Consider the following 26736-nt stretch of genomic DNA (forward strand, 5'->3'; position numbering starts at 1 on the left):
AACGGCGGCCGCCCGCGCCCAGGGTCCCGGGAGCCCGCGCACCGCGGAGGCCGGCGGGCAGCACAGCCCCGAGACACGGGGCCGGGGTCCCGCCCTCGCCCCGCCCTCGCCCCGCCCTCGCCCCGCCCTCGCCCCGCCCTCGCCCCGCCCTCGCCCCGCCCTCGCCCCGCCCACCGAGCTCCACGCATGCGCGCCGCGAGCCAGGGCCGTGTTGGCTCCGTTTGAACACGAGCGCGGGCGTCGCTCCGCTGTGACGGCGGCGCCGGCTGCGAGCGCGGGGGTCCCGGGGTGCCGCGGCCGCAGGGGCGGCGGGGGCGGCGGGGCGTCGTCGCGTGCGCCGTCGGGGAGCAGGCGCGGGCTGCGGTGGGAGTAGCGGACCGGTGCGCTTTTATGCGCTGTAGAGACGGAAAACGGTGAGCTCGGCGCGGGAGCGGGGGGCCTCAGGTTTGGAGTTTCCGTCAGGACGGCGGGGGCGGGGGGCGAAGCCGGAGGAGGCCGCGAGGGCCATCCCGGGGGGGGGGCGGGGGTGCCCTCGGTGACGGAGGCCGCGGGGGGCGGGGGGGCTCTTTCCGGCTTGGTCAGCCGCGGCCTCTTGCTGTGGGAAAGCAGATGTCGGGCCGCGACACGTACCCGCGCAGCTGCCGTTCAGTCCCCGCGGGCTCCACCCGCTCCTCTGGCGCCGAACGTTCTGTTTTTGGTCAAAGGTAAGTGCAATTTTTTTTTCTTTTTTTCTCTCCGTTTAACATTTTATTCTTCCGGAGTGATGGATTTCCTTCTGGAGACGCGAACGGACGTGTTTGCGGAAGAAATGGTAACATAACGTTGGCGTTGCCTCCACAGGGTCGCGCGGCGGAAGCGGGGGGCGGGGGAAGACCTGGGGCCCGCTGGCGATTGTCCGAGGGGCGATGATGCGCGTAGGGGGTTGGGTTTTTTTTTTCTTTTACGATTTTATTTATTCATTCATGAGAGATACACAGGCAGAGGGAGAAGCAGGCTCCACGCAGGGGGCCCGACGACCCCGGGTCACGCCCTGGGCCCCCCAGGCGCCTGCACAGGGTTTCCTTAGACTAGTCATTGTACTTCGGTCTATTTGGAAGCTTTCAACAGCAACAGAAAAATCCAATTGCGGATTTCCGTTTTTTGCCTCCTGTGAACGAAAATACATGTCCTCAGCCGCTTGCTAAGATCCGGAATCCAACAGTTTTATCTTTCAGAGGTTTGTTTCTGTTTTTGGAATGACATTGGTGGCCTGTGCCCTGTTGGAATAAGGGAAAAAAATGTTTCGTCAACCAGTATTTACTCGAGAAAATCTAAAGGGCGTTAGGGAGAGGGGTCACGAAAGGTCAGGGCTGACTGTCTTGCAGTCCTTTAGAGGGAGCGCCACATCAGGGCGTCGGGGGAAGTCAGGAGGGGTGAGCGCTACCTTCTGGGCTGCTGCTGCTGCTGTCACCTGTCCTGCAAGGGCAGGTGCATGCTCCGAGGCTAAGGCAGGACAAGGTTTTACTCCATTTTAAAGTGGAAAACTTTCAGTATTTTGGCATCAAACTTAATAGTCACTAAGATTACATTATACGTTGTTATGACTTAAACATTCCCAAAATTTTTAATTTTTAAAAAAATTTTTTTTTATTTATTTATGATAGTCACACACAGAGAGAGAGAGAGAGGCAGAGACACAGGCAGAGGGAGAAGCAGGCTCCATGCACCGGGAGCCCGATGCGGGACTCGATCCCGGGTCTCCAGGATCGCGCCCAGAGCCAAAGGCAGGCGCCAAACCGCTGCACCACCCAGGGATCCCCCATTCCCAAAATTTTATAGTCCAAAGGTAAACGTATTACCTTTATAACATTGTAGGGTGTACTAAGTCCTAGACGTCAGTTTTTTTTTAGTACAGAAGATCCATTTCCACTGATTTTTTTTTTCAAAGTACTGAAGTAGTGCCTGTTCATTCTGTCATTTTTTTAGTTTTTCAAACATAGAGCCTATTAACCATATTAAGGTAGACAGGAATTCTCTCAATTTTAGTAATGGAAAATAGTAAGATGAATATGTTGTCAATTTTCCAAACTATGTCTCTTAAAAGAGAGGTAGGGTGAATCTAACATAAGTGAAAAAATAGTAAGGGCATTGCCATCAATGAAGGTGAGAAAATGATTAACAGTGTTGTTTTGGGGAAAGAGCATGTTGCTGGCTCAATAAACTTGGTAGTTTATCTCTTTATAATAAGTACTGTAAACTATCTTGTCAAGTTTTCCCTGGGTGGGTGGAGGAAGGGTTGGCTAAAGTTACGTATTGGCATTTACAGCATTGAAGGTAGATATTCTTATGTGTTGTTTCCAACACCTCGTTTGATGGCTTTAAAAATTTATTGAGCACCTGCTATCTGTAATGCATGATGGTAGGCTTATGAATTGAAAAATATTCTGTATAGGAGAATGTTAGGTATTGTGATGTCATAGAATCTGTCCCCATAAGAAAAGACTGTACATCAGTAGTTTTTAGGACTTAAAAATGATTACTCTTCCCTTGGTACTATTCTCAGATAATTATGTATAGAAAATTCAGGCACATAACAGGTACTCAATAACTATTTCTATTTCTAAATCAGTGATGAAGGAATTTGTAATAATTAAATAATAGAAAATCTATAATGCACATTTCCTAAAAAGGATAATAGAAATGAATTTTATTCTTTAAAGTATATTATAAAATGTTTGCATATTTAGTAATTTCTCTTTATAAGACTATTACTCCTTTTAATGGAATCTTAACCTTTTGTTTTTCTGTTACAGTTTTTTTTTTTCTGTTACAGTTTTTAAGAGAAATGAATAGAAATGACCCATTTTGAAGAAGCCATGGCAAAATCAATTCCAAAACACAGAGTTTGTTCTCGGGAATCTTCAGTATCTTCTCTGTTAGCAAGCTGCAGCCTGAGTGGTAGTAATTCCTCTAACTCTGATGGCTCTTTTCAGTATAAGAATAAACTGTATAGTTCTGCGTCTCAGGCTCTGCAGGCCTACATTGATGATTTTGATTCAAGCCACCAAATGTATCCTGGTGCAAGCATGGGAAAGGTTAACGCTGGTAGATGTTCTGCTCATGTGCCAGAATTCTCCAACTGTATTTATAAAGCAAACAATGGTATGCTGTTATTTTTGTGTGTGTGTGTGTGTGTGTGTGTGTGTGTGTGTTTTCCACTGATTTAAAGCATTTGAGGGATGTATTGTAGCCTTGAAAAACTAGGTAACTTTTTTTCTTCCTTTGGGGTGAAAAAAAAATAACTTTCATAATATTGAGGTCTGGATACTTTTCTTAAATGATTCTGTAATTCTCTGGTTCTTAGGAATTTTCAGCTAACATCTTCTTGTGACCTTGGAGGGGAAGCTGATGAATGTAACTGATAGTAGCAAGTGGTTGATCCTAAACCCTTAAGCCATTTTATCATAGCATAATGGAAAGAGCATTGACTTGGTTGTTCTAGGTTTCATTAACCATCTTAGTAACTTTATACAGACCTCAGTCTTTCTGAATTCATGCTTAGTCAATCCCAGTTGACAGAATAAGACCCTGTCAGCCTTCCTGATGTGTATTCTGTGGGACAGTACTATACAGTGTTAAGAGTTTCTCCTTGATAAGGCTTTCACAGAGACCAGTTCGGAGACTATATTTGTTGATGACCTAGTTAACACTTCACTGAGTACTTATAGGATGGTCCTGGTATGGAAAAAATTTGCATTCCACTCTTAGACGTATGTGGACAGTATATTCCAGAGGAGTGTTAGAATGGCTGTTCTCTCAGTGTTAGTGCTATTGCAGGGTTAGTAGGCAGATTATTTTTCCACCTAGTTTAATAGCATATTTTTCTCCTATGTTGCAGCCAGTGTTGAGTGACCAGTATTAATGTAAATGTATTTGTGCATCAAGTATGTCTGGATTTAAAAAGTTGAAGAAACAATAAAGAATACAGGAAAATTTGGAGACAAAAGTCTAAGACTTAGTTAAAACAAATTAGATGTGAGAAAAAAAAGCACATTGTATTCCATCAACCTATACCTTTTATACTTTTAATCAAAGCATTAGTGAAGATAAGGGAAAGCAGCAGAAATGATTCTTAAATTCTTCATTCTATCTACTGTTGAATATTATTAAGTATTGTTATAGGAGTGTGATATAGGAAAATAAGCAGAAGTATGCTTTGTTTTTCAGCTTTTGAAAATCTTGATCCCAAAAAGAGCTCTTCATCCTTATTTTGTAGAAGAAAGACTATTAATGACATAGACTCCATTAGCCTAACAACTGATGATCTATTAAAACTTCCAGCAGATGGATCATTTTCTTTCACTGACATTGGATTAAGTCACCGAATTAGCAAGAAAAACAAGAAGTGCATTGGAAGACTGAGTTCATGGGATACTGAAAAGAAACAAAATTTTCAAGAACCTTCCACTCCTTTGTGCAAGGATAACGTAATTACTCCTGTTATATATACAAATATAAATGGAAGGCATCGTGGTAGGCTAAAAAACCCAAAACTTGTGAATAAGACTAATAAATGCATTTCGGAACCATCTTTATCATTTTCCAAGAAATTGTCTTTCAAGGACAGTTCAGAACACAATTGTGAAAAGAATTACCCAAGATGGCTCACTAGCCAGAAATCTGACCTTAATGTTTCAGGAATAACTAGTCTACCTGACTTCACATACCCAGTCTGGCTCCATCATCAAGACTTGCTACCTGATACAAAGAGTCAAAGGATTTCTAAAATATTTAAAGAAGAACAGTGTTCCCCTAGGCATAGTTACCAGGCACAAAGAACTTCTCGACTTATGAATAAATTAGATTGTTTTGAATACTCTTTTGAACCCTCAAACATTTCAGATTCCTTGAGTGATGATAAAGGATTAATTGTTGAATGTAAATGTGATTCTGAACATAGCCAATGTCAGTGTGAGAATCCAGTTCTCCCAGGACCAACCAAAAAGCCCTTCAGTGGTAATTGTTTTGTTTTTAAGAACCAAACTGCTGTAAATTTGACTTCATGTCTAGGAGATGCTTTTTTTTTTTTTTTAAGATTTGATTTATTTGATAGCACAAACGGGGAGCAGCAGGAAGAGGGAGAGGGAGAAGCAGGCTTCCTGCTGAGCTGAGCAGAGAGCCTAACACTGGGCTCAGTCCCGGGACCCTGGGATCATGACTTGAGCCAAAGGCAGAACTTAACCAACTAAGTCACCCACGTGCCCCTCATCTAGGAGCTTTTATTTTATATTCTTGATATAGTGATCAGATGATAAATCTTTTGAACACTTACAGTCTTCATTTATGTAGCATTTTGTGCCTAGGAAATGTCTTTTCTCCCCCTTCTTTGAAATGTTCTAAAAAAGTTGTTACAGTTATGTATGTATTCCAAATTATCTTAATTCTTATTTGTTGCCTTTGAGATTTTGCTGTGCTTTGTATTTATTGTTTTTTCTTAATTCAATCTTTTACATTAGGTGACAAGATTGAATTGCTTATCCTGAAGGCCAAGAGAAATCTAGAGCATTGTACTGAAGAGTTACCGAAGTCTACAAAAATGGATGATAGTCCTTGTTCATTAGATAAACTTGAAGCAGAAAGATCATGGGAAAATATTCCTGTTACTTTGTACGTAAGTTACAGTGGAAAAACTCTTAGTTTTCCAAATGAAAAATGTCACGTGAACAGTTGATTTATTTTTTAAGTAACACAATGATAATGACATGTTAATTGTACAGAATATTGCTTTTTGTTTCTTTAAATTGCATTTTTCAGTTGTTACCACAAGGTGGTGTAGTGTTTCATAACCCTAGGCACATTGTATAACCTTTGTCTTTTTTTTTTTTTTTTTTTACTTTTCTTGTGTTGAATTGTAAAATATTGATTTATGTTTAATACGAGGAATCATAGCCAAAACCAACTATTTTGCAGATTGAGGAGTGCTGTGAAATTCTTGTTATTTTCTTTTTACTGTAAGTTTTTTTCCTCTCTATATTCCCTCCATATGTAGAGCTATGCAGTTATCCATTTCTTTACATTTTACTTTCGCGTAGTTGTTATTTTCCTTAAATGGTGGTGTGTTTTTTTGGTGTGGTATAAATTTTTGTAGTTTCTAAGATTGTTTTCGTTTGTGTGTTTAGCCTTTCTGTGATACAGTTTCCAAGAATAATTTAAACACTGTTTACCTAAATACCTTTGAATATGAGTGTGGAGTAAGAATTGAGCTTAGGTAGGAAAGCTTTTTTTCTTAGTGATATTATTACATCTGAACTCATCAGCAATGCGTTCTTGGTGACCCTATATCCTGCCTTAGGCTCAGGTAATTTCTGATCTTCTGTTTGCTAAACTTTGGTTCTTTTGTAGTCTGTTATAGACAGAATCTGTTAATTTCTGGATCCATTTTTTTAAAAATATTTTATTTATTCATGAGAGAGACAGAGAAAGGCAGAGACACAGGCAGAGGGAGAAGCAGGCTCCATGTAAGAAGCCTGATGTGGGACTCAATCCTGGGACTCCAGGATCACGCCCTGGGCCAAAGGCAGGCACTAACCACTGAGCCAGCCAGGGATCCCCTCTGGATCCATTTTTGATCACTTCTCAGTTGAACATCTTATTTTTCTGAATGTGGATGCTGACTATAGTTATGGTTTAGAGTCCCAGCTCTGTGAGTTCTTTGCTGACACCTTATACAAGTTACACTTCTGCTGTTTTACAAATTATTACTGTTTTGTACAAATTCTACTTTGTACAAGTTACTTCTACCTTGTATAAGATCTTATAATAAGTTCTTCTACTTGGGGTTGCTTTGAGGATTTGTTTGATTAGAAAATATATATAAGGTACTAGGACAATTTTTGACTTATGATGAGCTCTTGTAATTATTAACAGTGGTGATGATTATCCAGAATATTTTTTTCTATATTTAGCTTCATTTTTCAATTGTTGGTTTGATAGTGTCTTTATTCACTTAATTCTTTTTTTTTTTTTTGTATTCACTTAATTCTTAAACTTTTTTTCTAATTTCTTATTTTCTGGTCAGTTGGTCTTTGTAAAGTACCGTAACTGTAATGCTTTGCTTTCATTGCAACCAAAATGAGTGAGCAAGTAGTATAAGAAGTGTTTAAGAGTAAAATTTTTTAATGCATCTAGTGTGTTATGTAATTAGATATATAATTTACGCTTATATAATTATTATTACAATCATTGGTTTGGCCCAGGACCTTGTATATAGAAGTGGACGTCTAGAAGATTGAATTCATATTGTGGTGGATATGTTTGTACATAAAATGAATGATAGATTGTGAGAAGAAGGAATAGATCTGACAAGTTCTGTGTGATGTTGACAACTTATTGATAATCTATCATCAAAACAAAAATTGACTAGGAAGTACTCAAGGTAGTATACTAGAAGGTAGAACACAATCAGATAATTACTTTTTTTTGTTTGACATTTTTATAATGGAACATTTCAAAGAAATACAAAAGTAGAAGAATAGTATAATGAATCCCCTTGTACCCCACACTCCTCTTCAGTAATCCAATAAATGCTTTTTGATGGTAGCGGATGGATGTGCAAACTCCTTTGGTAAAGAATGGGCGAAAAGACTACTTGGGAGCAAGAAAAGCTCATAGTAAGTTACAAATCAAATGAGTCAATAATGAACTAGTGTTAATAAGAAAAATTCAGAATTGTGACATTTAAATGTTATAGAAAGATTCTTTGATATCTGAGTAACTTGGGTTAGAAATACATTTTATGTTGATATATAAATAAGAGAATGAATTTGTGTGTTCTCTGTGACTAATAGAATTCGTTCTGGGAAAATTCTGACTTTTGCTGGGTTTGCCCTTTGTTCTGCTATCCCTTGAAACATCAAGAACTAGTATTTGTTGAGTATCTATATGTTCCAGGTACATAGAGTTAATTTATATAGTACTTCTGCGAGATAAGTGGGACCGCAAATGTAAAACTGAAATTTAGATAAATAAGTTACATATAGTCACATAGTGCATGGGATTGGGATTTGAACTCAGGAATTTTAATTTGAAAATCGATCTTTTTCCCCACTGTAATCTATCGTCTATGTTAATACCAGTTCTCAAGGGCAAGTCCTATTGCTTTGACATGGAAGAGCACGTAACTGCCATTCCAATAGAAACTCCTATATTTGTGGGGGGTTTTATTATAAATGGGTAACTGTGTTAATTTGGAAAAATGTACTGCTTATTTAAAACAAGCTTTCGGAGTGTACCCTATAGTTGAAGGCTTATTTGTTTCATTTAAGACTGATGTTTTTACTTTATTCACAGTTATTTTTTAAAGCTTTAAAGGAGAAACAAGGAGATAGGGTTAGATTCTGGTATCAGTTTAGGGAGAAGATGAAGGAATTACCAAGCAAAATCAATATGAATCATATCTATAATGATTGTTTCTTGGTGACTGTGTTTAAATGATAAGCATTCAATTATACAATAATTTTCACAAATTGGGAACTTGATTACTATCTTGTATCCTTAAATCCTATTTAGCAAGTCTCCTGTTCCTGTTAACTCTGATGATAGTCCTCAACAAACTTCACAAGCAAAGTGTGCTAACGGGTTCCTTGAAGATTTTTTAAATAATGATAATCAGGTGGGTGAAGTTAAATCTTTTAAACTTATTAAAAGAGAATTTTATTAACTTCTTAAAAAAGATTTATGACTAATATACAGATTTCAATTTCTAAGATGTTGAAACAAAAAAATGATTCAAATTCCCTTTTGGGGCAGCCTGGGTTGCTTAGCGGTTTAGCATCTGCCCTCAGTCCAGGGCCTGATCCTGGAGACTCGGGATCGAGTCCCACATCGGGCTCCCTGCATGGAGCCTGCTTCTCCCTCTCCCTATGTCTCTGCCTCTCTTTCTCTCTGTGTCTCTCATGAATAAATAAAATCTTTAAAACAAACAAACACAAATTCCCTTTTGTTCAACACAATTGCATAAAACCATTGCTCCTAGAATATTGATGATTTTGTTTTAAGTATTCTTAAATAGAGGGACCTGGGATTGAACTCTACAGAGAGCTTAAATTATCATGGTTTTTTTGTTTTGTTTTTTGGGGTAGTCTACAAAGCATATCATTATAGAGTATGTTATATTTTCCCATACAATGGTTGATTATTGAGAGTTGTGCTTCTAACTTTAGAAAATTATAAATTTCTATAATTTAAAATTGAAAAATTATTATCCAGTTTTGCAAAATCAGCATATGTGCTTGCAGTAACCCTAAAGTATAAGTGTTTATATGTGCATATAAGAAATTATATATCATTTAATATAGAAATATAACCATGGCAGTTAAATACTAGATCATTCTTTTGGGGTCTTAAAATGTGGAAGATTTGAGCACTCAGAAATAAGCTGCAAAATTTAATAAAATAAATTCCTCCTGTGAAATTTACTAGAGAAAGTAGTGGCTATCAGAATGTTTGACCTTAAAACTTTGTGTAAGGTACTATTATAGATATTGGGTAAGTAAAGCTTAATTATCAAATATTTCTTTGGCAAATATTTGAGTACTAAGCACTTTTATAAGAACTGTATTTCTACTAGTAAATAAGAGGGAGGAAATCCTTGGATTTTTTATTCCAATTAGACAAGGTAAAAAAAATAGTATGTGATATATAAGGGAGTACTGCAAGTATGAAGAAAAATTAGTTGGGATAGAAAAATGAGGTATAATTTTAGTTAGGGTAGTCAGGAATGACCTATCTAATGTGATATTTGAGCAAAAAAACCTAAAATGAGTGAATAAGCCAAATATACATGGGGAAATAACTTTACATTTAGAGGTAATAGTGCAGAAACCCCAAGGCAGAATTACATTTGGCATGTTCAAAGGAATGTAGGGTAGCTCAATCAGAATGAACAAGGAAAAGGATGATAAGAGGTAAGATGGAGAGGTAACCAGGAACCAGATCGATCATGTAGGGTCTTAAAAGTGATAGAATGAAGGTTTTATGTTTTATTTAGGTGAGATGAGAAGCCACTGGAGGGTTTTGAGTGGAAGAATGAAACAATCAGATCTACATTTTAAACTATAAAATGACAGCTATATGGAGCATAGACTTAGAACTGGTGAAGGAGCAGGGATCCCAGTTAAGAAACTTTTGTCATCTTTCTGGATAGGATTGGCTTAGGGTGGGTACATTGGAGGTAGTCAGAAACGAGTAGACTTGGCATGTATTTTGAAGGTAGACTTAGTAGGATGGAGATAGAATTCAAAGAATGAATCCGAGATGCTTGAGTCAAGGAGCTAAAAGATTGGGTGGTGGCATTTAATTAAAGAAAACTGGTAGAGGAACAAATTTGGGGAAGTTCTTTTAAGTTTGAGATGGATGAGTGTAAAAGATTAACCAACTGGTCCCTTTTCCCCTGCCAAGACACACATAATCTCATTACCAGGGTGTTTTTGTTTTGTTTTGTTTTTAATAATTTTTAAAGATGTGTAGAAAGTTCTTATCACCTTTTTTCAGATTCCCTAATATTATCATATACCATAGTATAATGACCAGAAACAAGGATTAACATAGGTACAATTCTGCTACCTTACACTAATTTGACTAGTTTTTCTACCAGTGTCCTGTTCCAAGATCCAACATTGTGTTTAGTTTCATGTCTCTTTAATCTACTTCAGTCTGTGACAGTTCTTCAGTCTTTCCTTATCTGTCATGACCTTGACACTGTGTAAGAGTACTGGTCAGTTGGTTTTGTATAGTTCCTTAATTTGGGTTTACTCATGATTAGAATGAGGTTATGCTTTTGACAAGAATGCAACAGAGATCATGCTATGCCCTTTTCAGTTCATCATAACCAAAGGTTCACGATATATTGATATCATTGATTTATTGTATGTGTGTTAGTTGGGCTACTGTATAAAATACGCTATATTTATACTGTAATACATATGCAACAGACCTGGTTGCTTAAACAACAGACATTTATCTCTCACAGTTCTGGAGGCTGAGGAGTCCAAGATCAAGGTGTCTGGTGAGGTCCTGCTTTCTAGTTTGCAAATGGCCATCTTCTCCATATGATCTCTCATGGCAGAGAACAGGGAGGAAGCAAGCTCTCCTGTGTCTCTTATGAGGCATACTCCATATGCCTGTAAGAAACAAATTTACTACCTACATCACATTATTTATATATATAGTTCTTTTGATCTTGGCCTTAAAATATCCAAAGTACTGCTTTCAAAAGTTACTTTGGTTAATTATTTTCTTCCCAACTCCTTCAGTTGTGGTTGTGGTCATGTTCAATTTTAATACTGTCAGGTGGTTCACTTTTATGGTATATATTGGGTTTAAACCACATTCTATTTGGTTTAAATTATTTGCTTTTTTAATATGTGAAACATTACTGTAGTTCTGAGATAGCTATACAAAAAGATATACTCCAAGACATTCACTACCAGGTTTCAGTGACGAGTCTCAGGACAAATTCTATCAGACATTCAGACATACCAACATTTATTAAAAGTTCATTAGTGAATGGCCCAGACAGTTCATATAATCTGTTTTTTTAGTTTTCTTTTTTGGAACTCTGATCACTAGTATGAATGAAAAATTCACTCCTGGGTGGCTCAGCAGTTGAGCATCTGCCTTTGATTCAGTGTGATCCTGGGATCCGGGATTGGGCCCCACATCGGGCTTCCTGCATGGATGGAGCCTGCTTCCCCTCTGCCTATGTCTCTGCCTCTCATCTGTGTCTCTCATGAATAAATAAATAAATCTTTAAAAAAAAAAAAGGGAAAGAAAAATTCACTCCAGAGGCAGGCTTTTGTAGCTCTTATGGTTGCCATCAGGCGACTAGAAATTCTTCTAAGTCAGTGGCTGGATGGAGGTAATTTAGAGATAATGCTTCAGGTGCTGTCTGCGAGGGTTAGAGTCAGGAGTATAAAGCTAATTGGATCTTTTTTTTTTTTTTTAAATGTATTTATTTTTATTTGGTTGGGGGAGGATGGGACGGAGGGAGAGGGAAAGAAGAGAATCCCAGGCAGACTTCCCAACTCGGAGCTTGATCCTACGACCCAGAGGTCATGACCTGAGCCAAAACCAAGAGTCAGAGGGTCAACCAACTGAGCCACCCAGGTGCCTGAGGCTAATTGGATCCTTAAGCCTTGTTATTTTTCTTTATTTTACAAAATTTGGTGAAATATATACAACATAATACTTATTTTAACCATTTTTAAATATGCAGTTCTGTGCAGTAAGTACCTTCACATCCTTCACATTGTTGTACAGCCATCACCACTATTTCTAGAACGTTTTCATGTTCCCCAACTGAAACTACCTATTCAGTACTAACACGCCATTTCTGTTCTGCCCAGGGTCTGGTTAGCACCATTCTATTTTCTGTCTCTGAATTTGACTACTCTAGAAATCTTATGTGTTTTAGTCTACTATGTTAAAAAACATACCATAGGCCTGGTGGCTTAAACCATAGAAATTTATTTCTCATGATTCTGAAGGCTGAGGAATAGAAGATCAGGTACTGGCTGGTTCTGTTCCTGGTGAAGGCTCTCTTCCTTGCTTACAGATAGCTGCCTTCTCACAGTGTCCTCAAATGGTCTTTTGAGTTCTCCAGGGTCTCTTATCAGAAGGACACTAATCCTGTGGTGTTAGGGCCCCACCCACATGACCTCAGTTAATCTTAGTTACCTCACAGTCCATTCTCCAAATAGAGCTGCTTTTGAGGTTAGGGCTTCAACATGAATTTTTTATGGTGGTTAGGAGCACAGTTCAATCTATAGTATCATACAGGAAGAATCTTGCAATATTTTTCTTTTTGTGACTGGCTTATTTTGCTTTGCCTGATGTCTTGAAGTTCCATCCATGTCGTATCATATGTCAAAATTTCCTTCCTTTCTTAGACTGAATAATACTTCATTGTTTGTACCATGTTTTGTTTACCCATTCATCTGTGATGGATACTTGGGCTGGTTCTGCCTTTTGGCTATTGTGAATAATACTATTATAAATAGGTGTGTACAATAATCTGTTTGAGTCTCTGTTTTTACTTCTTCTAGGTATATAACCAGAAGGGGATCATGTGGTAATTCTGTTTAAGTTTTTGAGGAATTACCATACTATTTTCCATAGCTGCTGCACCACTTTACATTTCTACATCCCATTTCTTATACTCTATTCATGTAACTGTGGAGAGTGTGCTTAACTTTGAATCTCTTCACCATGAGAGCCTATTTCTAATATTTTTTGTGCTTGTCAACAGCTTAAAGTTTAAATACTATGTATATTATATTATCTATGCTGAAATCTGTTGTGTGGCTTGTTTGCCACTATGTGGATAGTTATCAGGATACAGCACTCATTTGGAAGATGTAAAAATAATAGGTTGGTAAGAAGACTTTAGAAAATAAGTTTAAAAATATACCTTATAGATTCTCTTATGTAGTGCTGTTGCCCTTCTTGGACACAGGTAAGATCAGTGATAATTAAGGTATGAGTATTTTTTAGGTAGCAAGGAATGTGTGGCCAATGAATAGGTGAAAACTAGCATTCTCTGTGAAAACATACTGCATTTAGAGAATGCTATATTTGAAATTCTAGTCATTGTTCAGCTGATAACCAGCTTTGTTTACATACCCAAAAAGAAAATGTCAGCCTACCTGGGTTCTGAGGACTTTTTAGCTCTAAAAATCTATGATTTTAAATGTCTAAGTGAATGCATCGCAAATGTGAAGATGTACTGTACTGTTCATTGAAAAGAGCGGAGACGAGGGCAGCCTGGGTGACTCCGTGCTTTAACACCGCCTTCAGCCCGGGGCCTGATCCTGGGGTTCCGGGATCGAGTCCCGCGTCAGGCTCCCTGCATGAAACCTGCTTCTCTCTCTGCCCCGCCCCCTCTCTCTTTCTCTCTCCGTCTCTCATTAATAAAATTTAAAAATACTGTAAGGTTATTACCGTTTAATATATATATGTGTGTGTGTGTGTGTAACTTTTTTCCTCCGTGAATTGCTTGGTTAATGATTCATCTGTTTTAACCTCAGAGTTGTACCCTTTCTGGAGGGAAACATCATGGTCCTGTTGAAGCCCTAAAACAAATGTTATTTAATCTTCAAGCAGTACAAGAAAGTTTTAATCAGAATAAAACAGCAGAACTGAGAGAAGAGATTAAGCAAGTAAGTACAAACTTGATTTATGAATTGAAATCTGTGAATGTGACTTGAGATCTATGTAGATATAAGATTTCTTCCTAGATCTTTTTCGGCTTGACTTTTAGTTTTATGTTAATAAGCATGCCACATAACATATTGTAGAGTTGTGCTATTATTTTTTCAGAAGGTAACTTACCCAGATTTAATACTATTAGATTTCTGCAGTTGTGTGTATCCCTGAATGGATTGTTCTATTTGGTTTATGGTTGTAAATACAACATCTTATGTAGATACAATAGTGTTACAACTGTAATATGAAAGAATTGTAGGTGTTGTTTTTTAATGCCCTACAAAATTATCTGTATAAATCTGACTTTTTGCATTTATGTTTGGAGATGCCTGGAAAACCTTTTCATCCTTAGACTTCTCCACATAACCTTTGTCTTCTTGAAATTTCGTTTTGCTACTTAGTTTGGTACTTAGAGTTGATGGAAAATTTTATTTTAAAACCACTGGGGGAACACCCGGGTGGCTCAGTGGTTGAGCATCTGCCTCTGGCTCAGGGCATGTCCCTGGAGCCCCAGGATCGAGCCCTGAATCGGGCTCCCCGGAGGGAGCCTGCTTCTCCCTCTGCCTGTGTCTCTGCCTCTCTCTCTCTCAGAGAGATCATACCCCATAGCCTGGGGTATGATCCTGGAGACCCGGGATCAAGTCCCACATCGGGCTCCCTGCATGGAGCCTGCTTCTCCCTCTCTCTGTGTCTGTCAGGAATAAATAAATAAAATCTTTAAAAATAAAAAATTTTTTAAAAACATTGTTTTTTTTGTGTATTTCCTAGGAAGTTAGAAATCGCATTGTGCATTGGGCTGCTGTTCTGTAGGGATTGAATTTTCTTCTTAATAGTATAGTGTTTACAGAGAATTTATATTCTCCCAAATCTGATTGTGAATTTTAATTCTGCTACTTAATTAGCAAGTACAATATTTGTACAAATCACTTAACCTCTTGAGTTTCAGCTTCCTCTTCTGTAAAATGAGGTTGAGAAGATAAATTGAGATAAACTGTATGAAGTACTATCATAGTACTTGGCACCAGATAAAAACTTAATAGCTGGTAAATAATAAATATTTTATTATCATTATTTGGTTACTCTTATTCAGTAGAGCTTTATGAAATTCAGTTTTAATTACCAATAAATGGATCAGCTCTTGGGAACTGTCACACTCTGAATTTTATTTCTTTTTTTTTTTTTTTTTTTTTTAGATTTTATTTATTTATTCATAGACACACACAGAGAGAGGCAGAGACACAGGGAGAGGGAGAAGCAGGCTCCATGCAGCGAGCCCGATGTGGGACTTGATCCCGGGTCTCCAGGATCATACCCCAGGCTACAGGCGGCACCAAACCGCGGTACCACATGGGCTACCCCTGAATTTTATTTCTTAATTTTTGTCTATACATTTTAGTGATTATATTAACATACAGAGTGTATCCCATCCTTTTTTAGACCTTGTTGAGACATAATCTTGTTCTTATAGTTAAAATTTCAAGTCAAGGTTTTATTTATATTGGACATATATTTAGAAGCATACGTGAAAGATGAATCTAGGGACGCCTGAGTAGCCTAGCAGTTGAGCATATCTGCCTTTGGCTCAGGGCGTCATCCCTGGTCCAGGGATCAAGTACTGCATTGAGTTCCCTGCAGGGAGTCTGCTTCTCCCTTTGCCTATGTCTCTGCCTGTCTTTGTGTGTCTCTCATAAATAAATAAATAAAATTAAAAAAAAAAAAGAAAAAAAAGATGAACCTAAGCAGTAGTTAGATTTTTAGAATAAAGAGAAATATATTTTTTTAAAAGACTTTATTTATTGAGAGAGTTAACAGCATAAGCCAAGGGGGTGAGCCAGGAGCCTGATGTAGGGATTAGTCCCAGGACCCTGGGATTATGACCTGAGCCAAAAGCAAATGTTTAACCAACTGAGCCACCCAGGCATCTCTAGAATAAAAAAATATTTAATACTTTACTGAAAATTATTTGCTAGTCTTACTTCCTTGGAAATGCAATGTTTTTTATTCTTATTATTCACATATTAAATAGGATTTTAATTTTATAGTTATTTAATACTTTCAATATCTTGTTATATTTGGTGTTTTGAATAATAGGTTTCAGAAGACAATTTCTCTAAATTGCAGTTGAAGGAAAGTATGGTTCCTATTACTAGGTCACTTCAAAAGTAAGTATTCTCTACTAATTTCTGAATATGTATGGATACAAATCCATTTTAGCCATTCTTTTGAAATCAGAAGATTATAGGAGAAATTAAGTAGTTCTAAGAATAGATATACTTGGTATATTTAAGCTTCATGGAACATATTGTTTAATCCTGAAGTTCTCTGTTGTACTATTTCCTATTAAAATGTTCTTAGGACCTAATGAGATAACCTTAGACACCTAAGTATAATGGATGTGAGTGGCTTAAAAGAGTTCTCTTCTCATTTCTGACTAAATTTGAGATAGTATTGGTATAGATATCATGGAAGAACAACTTGTTCATGAAATATGTTTTTATGTATTTCCTAGAATAAATATAGTAATCATAAATGTGTCATTATTTGACATATCTCCACAGAAACCTCAAGTGGACATAATGTTCCGGATATAAAGATAGGTCTAAATACTGTAAGGGTATTGATCAACCTTTTTCCTTAGTTGCATTATCTTAAGTAAAAATATGGAGACTAATACATATGTTTTCTATGGTCATGGTGTTGGCAGAGGAAATGGTCTTTATTTATGGGTTTGGTTGTGTGAATATGCAGTGCCCTCGGAAGATGGAATACTGAACTTTAAGACACGCTAAGATTGAAATTTTTTACTTTAGTAACATCATTTCACTTGGCTATAAGTGGGGCTACACAAATATTGTCTACCTTTTGTCCTTTCAGAATTTGCTGAGGATTTTGGTTTTCTCAGGAAGTGGTGGAAAAGTGAAACACTAGACATGTAAACTTAGGACTCTAATTGCCATGATATGTATGCGTATGTGTGTGTATACACATATGCACACACATATTTTTTTGTTTCCATAGTTTAAAAATATATGTATGTATGATTTTTCCCCCTCTACTTATAATTTTCTGGCTAGAAGTAATACCTCTTTCTTTATAGCTTGCCATAGTACTTGGATATAGTGTTCCTATCTAGGAGTCAGTGAATAATGATAATAACTAATATTTATTGAACGCTTACCAGGTATCAGTGTTCTTAGTGCTTTTGAATGTAATTCATGTGATCTTTACAACTCTATGAAGTTAAGTATTATTATTATTTTTTAATTAGGTAATAAAGATGAAGTAGCAAAGTACCTTGTCCATGGTCACATAGCTGGTAAGAGTAGAGGTAGGATTCAGATCAGATAGATAGTCTGATTTTAAAGCCTGTGTTCCTAACACTCTTCTTATTAATGGTAGTGGTGCATTATCTATTTAGACTGATGCGAGGGCCTCAATTGATTATCTAGGATAAAGACTTCATTCTGCTTTGAAATTTAAAGTAGATGACCTCAAGCTTTTCATGTATCTTAAAAGCATTTTTTATTAAAAAAAAATTTTTTTTTAAGATTTTATCTACTTATTTGAGAGAGATTACAAGAGAGCACAAGCAGTGGGGGAGGAGGGTTGGAGGGGGGAAAGAGAAGCAGGTTCCCTGCTGAATAGGGAGCCCAGTGCCAGGCTTGATCCTGGGACCCTGGGATCATGACCTAAGCTGAAGGCAGATGGTTAACCAACTGAGCCACCCAGGTGCCCCTCTTAACATTTATGTTGAATGTGGGTCACAGACTTAAATGTAGTTTTCTGTGTTAAAGTATGTAGCCTGGAAGATGTTTTTCTTGGTAAAGATGAATACTGCGTCATAAGTAATTAAATGAGCACAAAAATTGATACTAATTGTAGGTGCTTTTACTAATACCTAAATTTTTTTTTAGTAGTACCAGCTTTTTTCTAGCTTAGATAATAATCTTGCTTACATATAGAATGCAATTTTCAGAGAGAGTAAGATTTATGTTTTGTTAGATGGCTTTTAGCTGTTGATTCTGTTGGATTAGCTGGGGCAATCTTAATTTGGCTTTTACTTACATTTCAGAAGTGTTATTAGTAAGGCATTTGTACTGTTAGGAAGTAAGTTTAAACTTTTAGAAGTATGTTAGTATATGTTTTCATTGTTTATAACATAGATATTTTTTATTTTTTTATTTTTATTTTTATATTTTTAAGATTTTATTTATTTATTCATGAGAGATAGAGAGAGAGAGAGGAACAGACACAGGCAGAGGGAGAAGCAGGCTCCATGCAGGGAGCCCGACGTGGGAGTGGGACCTGATCCCAGGTCTCCAGGACCACACCGCGGGCCGAAGGTGGCTCTAAACCACTGAGTCACCTGGGCTGCCCATAATCTGTAGATTTTAAGGACAATTTGAAATTCAAATTGTTCTGGTTAGGTTTATGGTCTTTTCATAATTCAAAATAAACATTTTCTTCAAAGGTTGCAGATTGGGCAGCCCGGGTGGCTCAGCAGTTTAGCACCACCTTCAGCCCAGGGCCTAATCCTGGAGACCTGGGATCAAGTCCCACGTTGGGCTCCCCACATGGAGCCTGCTTGTCTCTCTGCCTGTGTGTCTGCCTCTCTCTCTGTGTGTCTCATGAATAAGTAAATCTTTAAAAAAAAAAAAAAGTTGCAGATTGTATTTTGGGTGGTTTAATGACTTTTCCTAGGATGAAAGTCGTATTATATCTTCCCCACCTCTCAAATAACAATTTTTGTTTTTAACAGTTTGATTGCTAACCAGTTTTAAAATGTCTTTCATTAGCCTTAGTAAATGCCAAGCTCTTACAGTATGGGTTCTATTTACTCTGCCACTCCGTTTTCTTGTGTTCTTCCATTAGAATTACCACTTTCACTGGACCTGAACCTGAAGTGTAAATGATTGAGTAGCTTAAAATGTGGGGGTTTTTTTCCAGAGGGATTTTGCTTTTAGTAGGAATCTAAGTTGTAATTGTTTTGTATCCCTAGAATTCTTAGCTTTTCTTATGCATTTACATATTAGGAACTCAATAAAAACTTACTAACTGAAACCTCCATAAGAATAATTTGCCATCTTAGCAAATTAAAAAATTGTAGTTTTTGAGCAGGGGCTTTTTCTAGAATATTATCTGTTATGTAAGCCACCAGCCACTCTACCCAGGCTTTGAAGAATGAGCAATAGTATATTGCTCATATGCTATAAAGGTGAGCAGCAGGAGATGATTGCAAAATCATCAATCATCCAAAAATAGTTTGTATTGGCTCTGGAATATATTGGAATTATAATTTGGAAATGAATGTGTAGGATTTTATAGTTCTTAGTATTAAAGGCCATGCTGTGCAGACTTAATGATAGCTGGGAAGTTGTCCTGTTTCTCAGTTCTCTTGCTAAATTTTCTGGTCTTTGTTCTATACTAGGGGTAGAATTACCTCTCAGATTTGCAAAACATCCTAGAGCAAAGATTTTTCTTTTATTCTGATGTTCTTTACTAAAACCAAGGGAATGGTCGGCAGTTTGCTGAGTTGTTGCTGGATACGAGGCTGAATATAGGCCAGTAAACAGTATTTAACAACAGCCAGTATAGCCGTACTAATAGGAGCTTTGGCACAGAATATCAGTAAGATAAAATATAGTTAAGTTGCCTTCATTTAATCAATCCGTTATTGAATTTCTGTGAGTGGATTTCTATTTATTCTAATGTTCATTGATAGTTACATTCTTACAATAAGACAAAGTTTTTTTTATTTTAGTTTTTAAGGTGACTTGTTCAGCGTTGTATGTAACATAACTCTTAAATTATTTTCCCCATTAGCTTGCTTTTTTACTTTATAGAAAAGAAACTCAAGAATGATTTCCTTCTATAATTTTATCCTGTGCTTGTCCCTACACATAATAGCAAATCACTTTTGATAGTCTCTTCTCTAAGTAGATTGTCTTATTCTTAGCAAGGCAGATAAAGGTTAAATGAAAGGAACTGCTAGCTGATTGTGTAGCCGAGGTACAGAACTGAACTGAACTGAAGAGTTCACATTTCTACTTAGCTTTTTTATTCATTCCCATCATACTGCACCCCTCTTTTTCCTTCCCATTGTTCTTACTTTTCCCTAATGTTGGTTTTTAAAGACATAAAATAGGACTAAAAAGGAAACCAGTTATATTGAGTTATAGTTATGAAAATATCAGAATGAATTTCTAATTAGTAATATGTGCTTCTTTGCTAATCCATTTAAATAAGACATTTAAGAGGCTCCTGGGTGACTCAGTCGGTGAGTATCTGCTTTCAGCTCAGGTCATGATCTCGGGATCCTGGGATCAAGCCCCAGAGTGAGGCTCCCTGCTGAGTGGGGAGTCTGCCTCCCTTTACCCCTCCCTCTGTTTGTGTTCTCTCTCTGAACAAATTAATAAATAAAATCTTCAAATAAAAATAAGACATTTAAAAGGTAAGTTAAAATTTATTTTGTAAAAACATATTAGAATGAAGACCTCTTAGGTAACTTGAATTAAAGTGTTAAACCATCCTGTGGTCTTTTATTTGCCTTTCACATACTGATAAGCAAACAGAGAAGGGGGCGAGGTATTGGAAAGCTTCAGTATCTCCGTTACCAGTGACACTTTGCTGTTCGGTGGATGAGCAGCAAGGCTCAAAGTTGTCTAATATTGTCATATGAGTGTCATGTCATATGAACTTTTGGACTATAGGCATTTATGTCATATGTCAGAACTTTTGGACTGTTGGCAGAAAGACTACACATGTTCTAGCAATGGGGTTAATAATTTAGTTTTCTAACTATTATATGTAACTATTGTAATTTTGAAGTGATAAATATAAAAGATATTTTGATATCTATGCAATGACCACAATATGATTGAAAATATCTCGGATTTCTATGTCATATGAGGTCACAGATTTTGGTCTGTTGCTTGCATTCTAATGGAAAGAAATGCTAATTACAGATAGCATTTAGTGAAAATAGAGATGAGGAATTTCCCCCCATCCAATTTCATAATCCCTTTAAATCCATGGATCTCTGGCCCTCAGAGTTGTAAACATTGAGATAAGACTCTAGCTGTTTGCCCCTTGCTGTTTCCTTCCTATCTTCCCCTTGCCTCTCCTCTCCCTTCTTTCCCCCCTTTTAAGATTCACCCAGTGTGGGGCTTGAACTCACAACCCTGAAATCAAGGGTCTGATGTTCCACCGACCAAGCCAGCCATGTGCCCCTTTGTTTTGAATTCATAGGTTGCTAAGTAATAAGCCTAAAAAGAAAAATATAGATCTAAGTCCAAAGTATATTCACAAATTATATTCTTTCTCATAAATGTATCTCGAGAAAGAAAATAATTTTTTAGATAAAAAGATAGTACTATAGGATATAGAAATGAGAATTTCTGATTGCATAGTAACTTTGGGTAAGTTATTGTAATCTAGTTAATGAAGATGACCATCTCAAAAATTAACTAGAGTTGCCAAAAAGGGTGGCAAAATCCAGTTTCTTAATACATTTGAGTAAAAGTGTCCAAGAAGTAGAGTACAGGGAAACAGATATAATGCAGTAAATAACAGTACTAGTTTCTTGCGTCTGTATATCCTGGGTAAAGTGGAAGATACATCTTATTTAAAATACATTTACCAAAAAAAAAAAAATTAAAAAAAAAAAATAAAATAAAATACATTTACCAAACCTCTCTTAGAGACTGTAGAAGAGAGTATTGTAGTTACCACCTTTTTTATTTTAATTTTTAAAGATTTTATTTATTCATGAGAGACAGAGAGGCAGAGACCTAGGCAGAGGGAGAAGCAGGCTCCATGCAGGGAGCCCGACGCGGGACTTGATCCCAGGACTCCAGGATCATGCCCTGGACCGAAGGCAGACGCTAAACCGCTGAGCCACCCAGGGATCCCAGCCACCTTTCAACTCAACTTAAAAATTAATAACAGATGACTGTATATCATAATTGTTAATATTATTTGTTTTTGTTGGTCTCTCATTTATCAGACATCTGAAAAATAGTTAACAGATTTTCTGATAAATCAGGTCCTTAAGGATCTAAATGAATGGTAGGAGAGAGGAAAAAGGAAGAATATTTTTAGAGGAAGACTGGAAAGCTAAGGGCCTTCACTTTTCTTGGTCTGTTTGGGGGATAATTAAGTTTTCTTCATTGAGACCTGACCTATAATCTTAGTTTTATTTTAGAGAAAAAAACCAGGTTGTTGGTATAGTACCACATAATTGTCGTTTATTTCCCTTCATGCTCAATAAAAATGAGTTTTCCTCAACTGTAACTGATTCTTCAGTGCTTTTTTTAAATTTTAGCTATCCTGAATATACATCTTAATGAAAATACTTTGTTAAATGATATAAACAGTATTCCAAAAGAAAAAGGTATAATTTCACAGAGCTGTTGTGAAAATGACATGAAAAAAATGTTAAGTGTTATACAAATAAAACCTATCTTCTTGGCAAACTTTCAAAGAAAAACCTCTTACCTGTCAAAAGTATATTTTTTAAAGTAAATGTTTAATTAAATGAATTATTGTTAGCCCTCAGTTATTCAAATCTCAAAGTTTTATAAAGAAAAATTATAAATGTTTGATACTAATTCTATAAATTCATTTCTATACTAATTTTAAAGTTAAACAATATAGTCACCATTTGTTGCTGTCTGCATTGTCTGTTCAGTCCTTAATATTGCTTTATAATGTGTTTTATACTTTTTAATGAAGGGCTTTGCACCATTTATCTCGCCTGCGAGACCTGGTTGATGATACCAGTGGGAAACAGTCACCGAAAATGTGAAGAGGAAAATAAAACAGTCCAACCAATAAATAGTCACCACAGAACAAAGATGTATTTTTTTTCCCTAGTGCTTAAACTGATAAATTCTAAGCCATATATTATTCTGTGATTGGTTCAAGTATTATATATTTTTTAAAAAAACAAACTTGAAAACGTACATAGATTTTGTGACCTATCTTCATTTTATGCCAAAATACCAGAATGTGAACTGGAAGGACCCACACTGTGTCCTGTAGTTGGACTTTGGTTTTCAGGCCAGCACATATCCAATATTCAGAGATGGATGATGTCTGTTATTGAAGCGTATGTGGACTTAATCTTGAGCATCTTCATCATTTTATCATCTGGTTCTGGATTATTGAGCAACTCTTCCTGGTTTCTGTCCAAAATCTCTTAAGTAGACCTTTTTATACAATTAGCATCTACTTTTAAGTAGGTTAAAGGAGTATCAAAATTGTTACGGTGTATCTTATGCATGTGGAAGTATGTTACTCTTAATTTTTATAAATATTTAATATAGTTTTTGCAAATAAGAATGGGGTGATGCAGTGCTAAAAGATATGTTTTATGTTGTGAAATCCAAGAGAAAACCTTACTTAATTAATGCTTTGATTTTGAATCTGTGTAAGATAATTTTGATACTACTGGACAGTTTATAAAACATTTTTGGGGAGTATATTTGAGAATTTAATATTTTGATACTATATTATTTCCCACATTTTAGTTTTGGGGTTAGCTCCAACTAGTAAAAGTTATGAGATCAGTGCCTAATCTCTTTATGCAATTTTTAAAGTAAACTTAAAATGAACGTAAAATCCAAAAGCAACTGTATTACAAAGCTGTTTTGTAAGAGCTGAACTTTCTTTAAAGCAATCTGTAAAGTTTGTCTCTAGCTGGAACTGAGCAGAGTTCTATAATTTTACATTTTCTACTGAGTAAACATCTAATAAGCAAGAAAGCATCTTTGCCAACAAAACTAGGAATTAAATCATAACGCATGTTTAAAAAGCCCGATGAAATGAAAAAATTTGTATGTATGCATACAAACAGTACAAATTAACACTGCCCAAATTGTAGCATCTTTGCTAGGTAGCTTTACTGTCAAATAGGAATTTCTGAGTACATTATGTTGAAGAATTTTTTTCCCCCAAATTGAAAGCATTATTTAAGACTTTTGCTATAAACTTAGATGTCAAAAACTGTATAGAGTGAACTCTGTTGTTTTTTTTTTTTGGCCAGTGAGTCAGAATTCCCCTATACAGTTGTTTTTACCCAGTTTGAGAGTCACTTGCCATTAAGTTTTGTTTACTCTGTGGAGGTATTTCTGCCACTAACATTTTATTTTCTGATTATTGCCTTCTACTTCAAAACACAGTTTGCATGTAATCGAACATGGTGTTACTTGGATGATGAAAGTATGGCTGGCTGTTAAAAATGCAGATTTTAAGTGGGTGAACATGAGGTGGATCTGAGTTGATCATGTTCCTTCCAGGCCTTGCCAGATCCACTGTTAGACAAATTCTGTAGAAGACAGGGAAGGTGACTACATCAGATAATTAACTTCTATTTGCATATATGTTGATCAGACCTAGTATTTAGTACGCCTGAAAAGCATTTCCAAAGGATTATGCTATACTGACTGTCAGGCTGTTCATGGATTTGGTTAGTGCTGTTATTTCCAAGAAAATGTCTCCAATGCTAAATAAGATAAGCCTCCTAAATTTTTATGTTTATAACTAATATTCTAAGAAACTTGTTTATACTTAAAGGAGTATTTTTCCTGTTGTGTTAAATATGGAAGCCTAGTCATTTACCTTAAAAGGGAATTAACTTTATTAAAATGATTAATTCCAACTTTTTAAAAAAAGAAATGTATAGGAGAGTCAACTAAGAACAATCTAAATGATAAATGATCATGAAATTCTCTAAAGAATTAGTTACATGTTAAATATTTAAGTATTTTTTAGTGTGAGTTATCCAGAGGTAAAAGGGTGACAACTGTATGAGACTGCTGAGTTGTAAATTAAAAGCAGACAGAACAATTACAGGTTTTAAAAATTGGAGTGGGAATATAAATTTTTATCAATACATTACTTTTAGGTTTATTTAAAAGTGTTAGAAAAAGAATTTTAATAAGATTTCAGATTTTTAGCTGAGTATGAAAACAATTTAACAATCCTAATTCCAAAATTTTGGGGGGATAAAAGTGTAATAAGTCTATGAAGACTTAAAACTCAACTGTATATTATTGTCCTAGGAACTTTACTTTCAGTATTTCTGTGTTGGCACATTTCAGCTTCATATGGAGACTTCTGACCAAATTGAGGAACACTATCTTGGGTTTGTTTGGGTTATATGTCTCTCTAGTTCTGTTATTTCTTTTTTTTTTTTTTTTTTTTAATAAATTTTTTTTTAATTTTTTTATTTATTTATGATAGTCACAGAGAGAGAGAGAGAGAGAGAGAGAGGCAGAGACACAGGCAGAGGGAGAAGCAGGCTCCATGCACCGGGAGCCCGATGTGGGATTCGATCCCGGGTCTCCAGGATCGTGCCCTGGGCCAAAGGCAGGCGCCAAACCGCTGCGCCACCCAGGGATCCCAAGTTCTGTTATTTCTTATTTAAAATTATAAATGTGGATTTTTTTGGTATTCTGTTTAATGTTTAGGGTAACATATACAGTTCTACAAAAATATTTTTTAAAGAAACATCATGAAAGATATTCCCCCTTAAGTTTCAAACACATGGAATCACTCATAGATTTGAATTTTTGTTTCATCCTTCCTGTTCCAAAGTTCACCGTGTCTCAAAAACTGTTTGGTGGAAGTGCTATCAAGAAGTGAACGTGCCAAAAGGCAAGTATTATGAAAAGAGACAAGCAAAAAGCCAATAAAATTGATAATTTCTGAGCAACAAGTTTCTTCAGGTGTGAAAGACTTTGTATCTTTCTATCCCATTTATTGATTGGATGTTTTATCATGATTATATGTCCTGTTGGGTTGTGATACTTAATCTTAAAATGACTGATGCAAACCTGGGCTTAAACCTGAGCCATATATTGAGGTTTATATTGTTCCATCTTTCCCCCTTGATATTTGAAATTATTCCCTTCCTATTTCTCTGTATTTTTTCTTCTTATTTTCATCTGTGGCTAAGATCATCTTCCCTTTTTTGAACAAAAGTTTCTTTGCTTTTTACCCTCCCAGTTCTACATTGTTTTACTCTAGACCCGACGTATGTAACAGCTTCTCTCCCAGGGTAGCAGCCTTTCTACCCGTGTAACCACTTCCGTCGTCCTTCATAACCTTGACTAGAAGGAGCCTGTTGGCCTCCTCACACCTCTTTCCACCTGGAACATTCCTTCCCCTCACTCCGCCCTTGCAGTGAGGGCAGGCTGGCTGGTTTGTGAGACACCGTTGTAGCACCACCACCCTGATGTCACTAATGCATTTCAGAAATCTGCTGTGGTTCAGCTGCTTTACCCCTATCCTCCCAGACTTTCTATGTATGTTCTCACCTCTGGGCGTATTATTTCCTATACTTGAAATAGTTTTCTTTCATTCTGGTTTTGTAAAGCTTACTCCACCGTTTCTTTAAAGCTCTGACCAAATGTGCATTTTTCCCAGAATATTCTAACCTTTTTTCAGGCTTGGTACTTTGGCTTCCTTTTTCCTTACCCATCACTCATTTAG

General features: G+C 36.6%; 2 protein-coding genes across 6 annotated transcripts in view; both read left to right on the top strand.

Moving 5' to 3' along the window:
• The first annotated feature begins 312 nt into the window (after window positions 1-312).
• On the top strand, window positions 313-25961 carry C5H18orf54 (chromosome 5 C18orf54 homolog). Of its 5 annotated transcripts, none has more exons than XM_072757880.1 (8): window positions 313-413; window positions 2813-3141; window positions 4207-4995; window positions 5496-5646; window positions 8548-8650; window positions 14064-14195; window positions 16333-16403; window positions 22975-25961. In XM_072757880.1, the coding sequence occupies exons 2-8, from the start codon at window positions 2835-2837 to the stop codon at window positions 23045-23047; spliced, it is 1626 nt and encodes a 541-aa protein (XP_072613981.1). In that variant the 5' UTR covers window positions 313-413; window positions 2813-2834; the 3' UTR covers window positions 23048-25961. The 5 variants fall into 5 exon arrangements, 4 of the variants coding, with proteins under 4 accessions (XP_072613981.1, XP_072613980.1, XP_072613982.1 ...); XM_072757879.1 differs by lacking the exon at window positions 313-413 and adding an exon at window positions 553-704; XM_072757881.1 differs by lacking the exon at window positions 313-413 and adding an exon at window positions 697-1216 and having other exon boundaries at window positions 21996-25961.
• LOC115333219 (legumin J-like) overlaps window positions 16333-26736 on the top strand; it is a 45405-nt gene continuing 35001 nt past the window's right edge. The window contains exon 1 of the mRNA XM_072757316.1: window positions 16333-16403. The gene's annotated coding sequence lies outside the window, so the exon portion shown is untranslated. The remainder of the gene's footprint in view (window positions 16404-26736) is intronic.

Source organism: Vulpes vulpes, chromosome 5 (assembly GCF_048418805.1).
Source record: "Vulpes vulpes isolate BD-2025 chromosome 5, VulVul3, whole genome shotgun sequence".
NCBI classification, from domain to species: Eukaryota; Metazoa; Chordata; class Mammalia; order Carnivora; family Canidae; genus Vulpes; species Vulpes vulpes.

Coding starts and splice junctions, on each gene's coding strand:
- C5H18orf54 (XM_072757880.1), top strand. CDS start 2,835: ATGACCCATTTTGAAGAAGCCATGGCAAAATCAATTCCAAAACACAGA. Junction 8,651..14,063: donor TTTTAAATAATGATAATCAG/GTGGGTGAAGTT, acceptor TTTTAACCTCAG/AGTTGTACCCTTTCTGGAGG. Junction 14,196..16,332: donor TGAGAGAAGAGATTAAGCAA/GTAAGTACAAAC, acceptor TTTGAATAATAG/GTTTCAGAAGACAATTTCTC.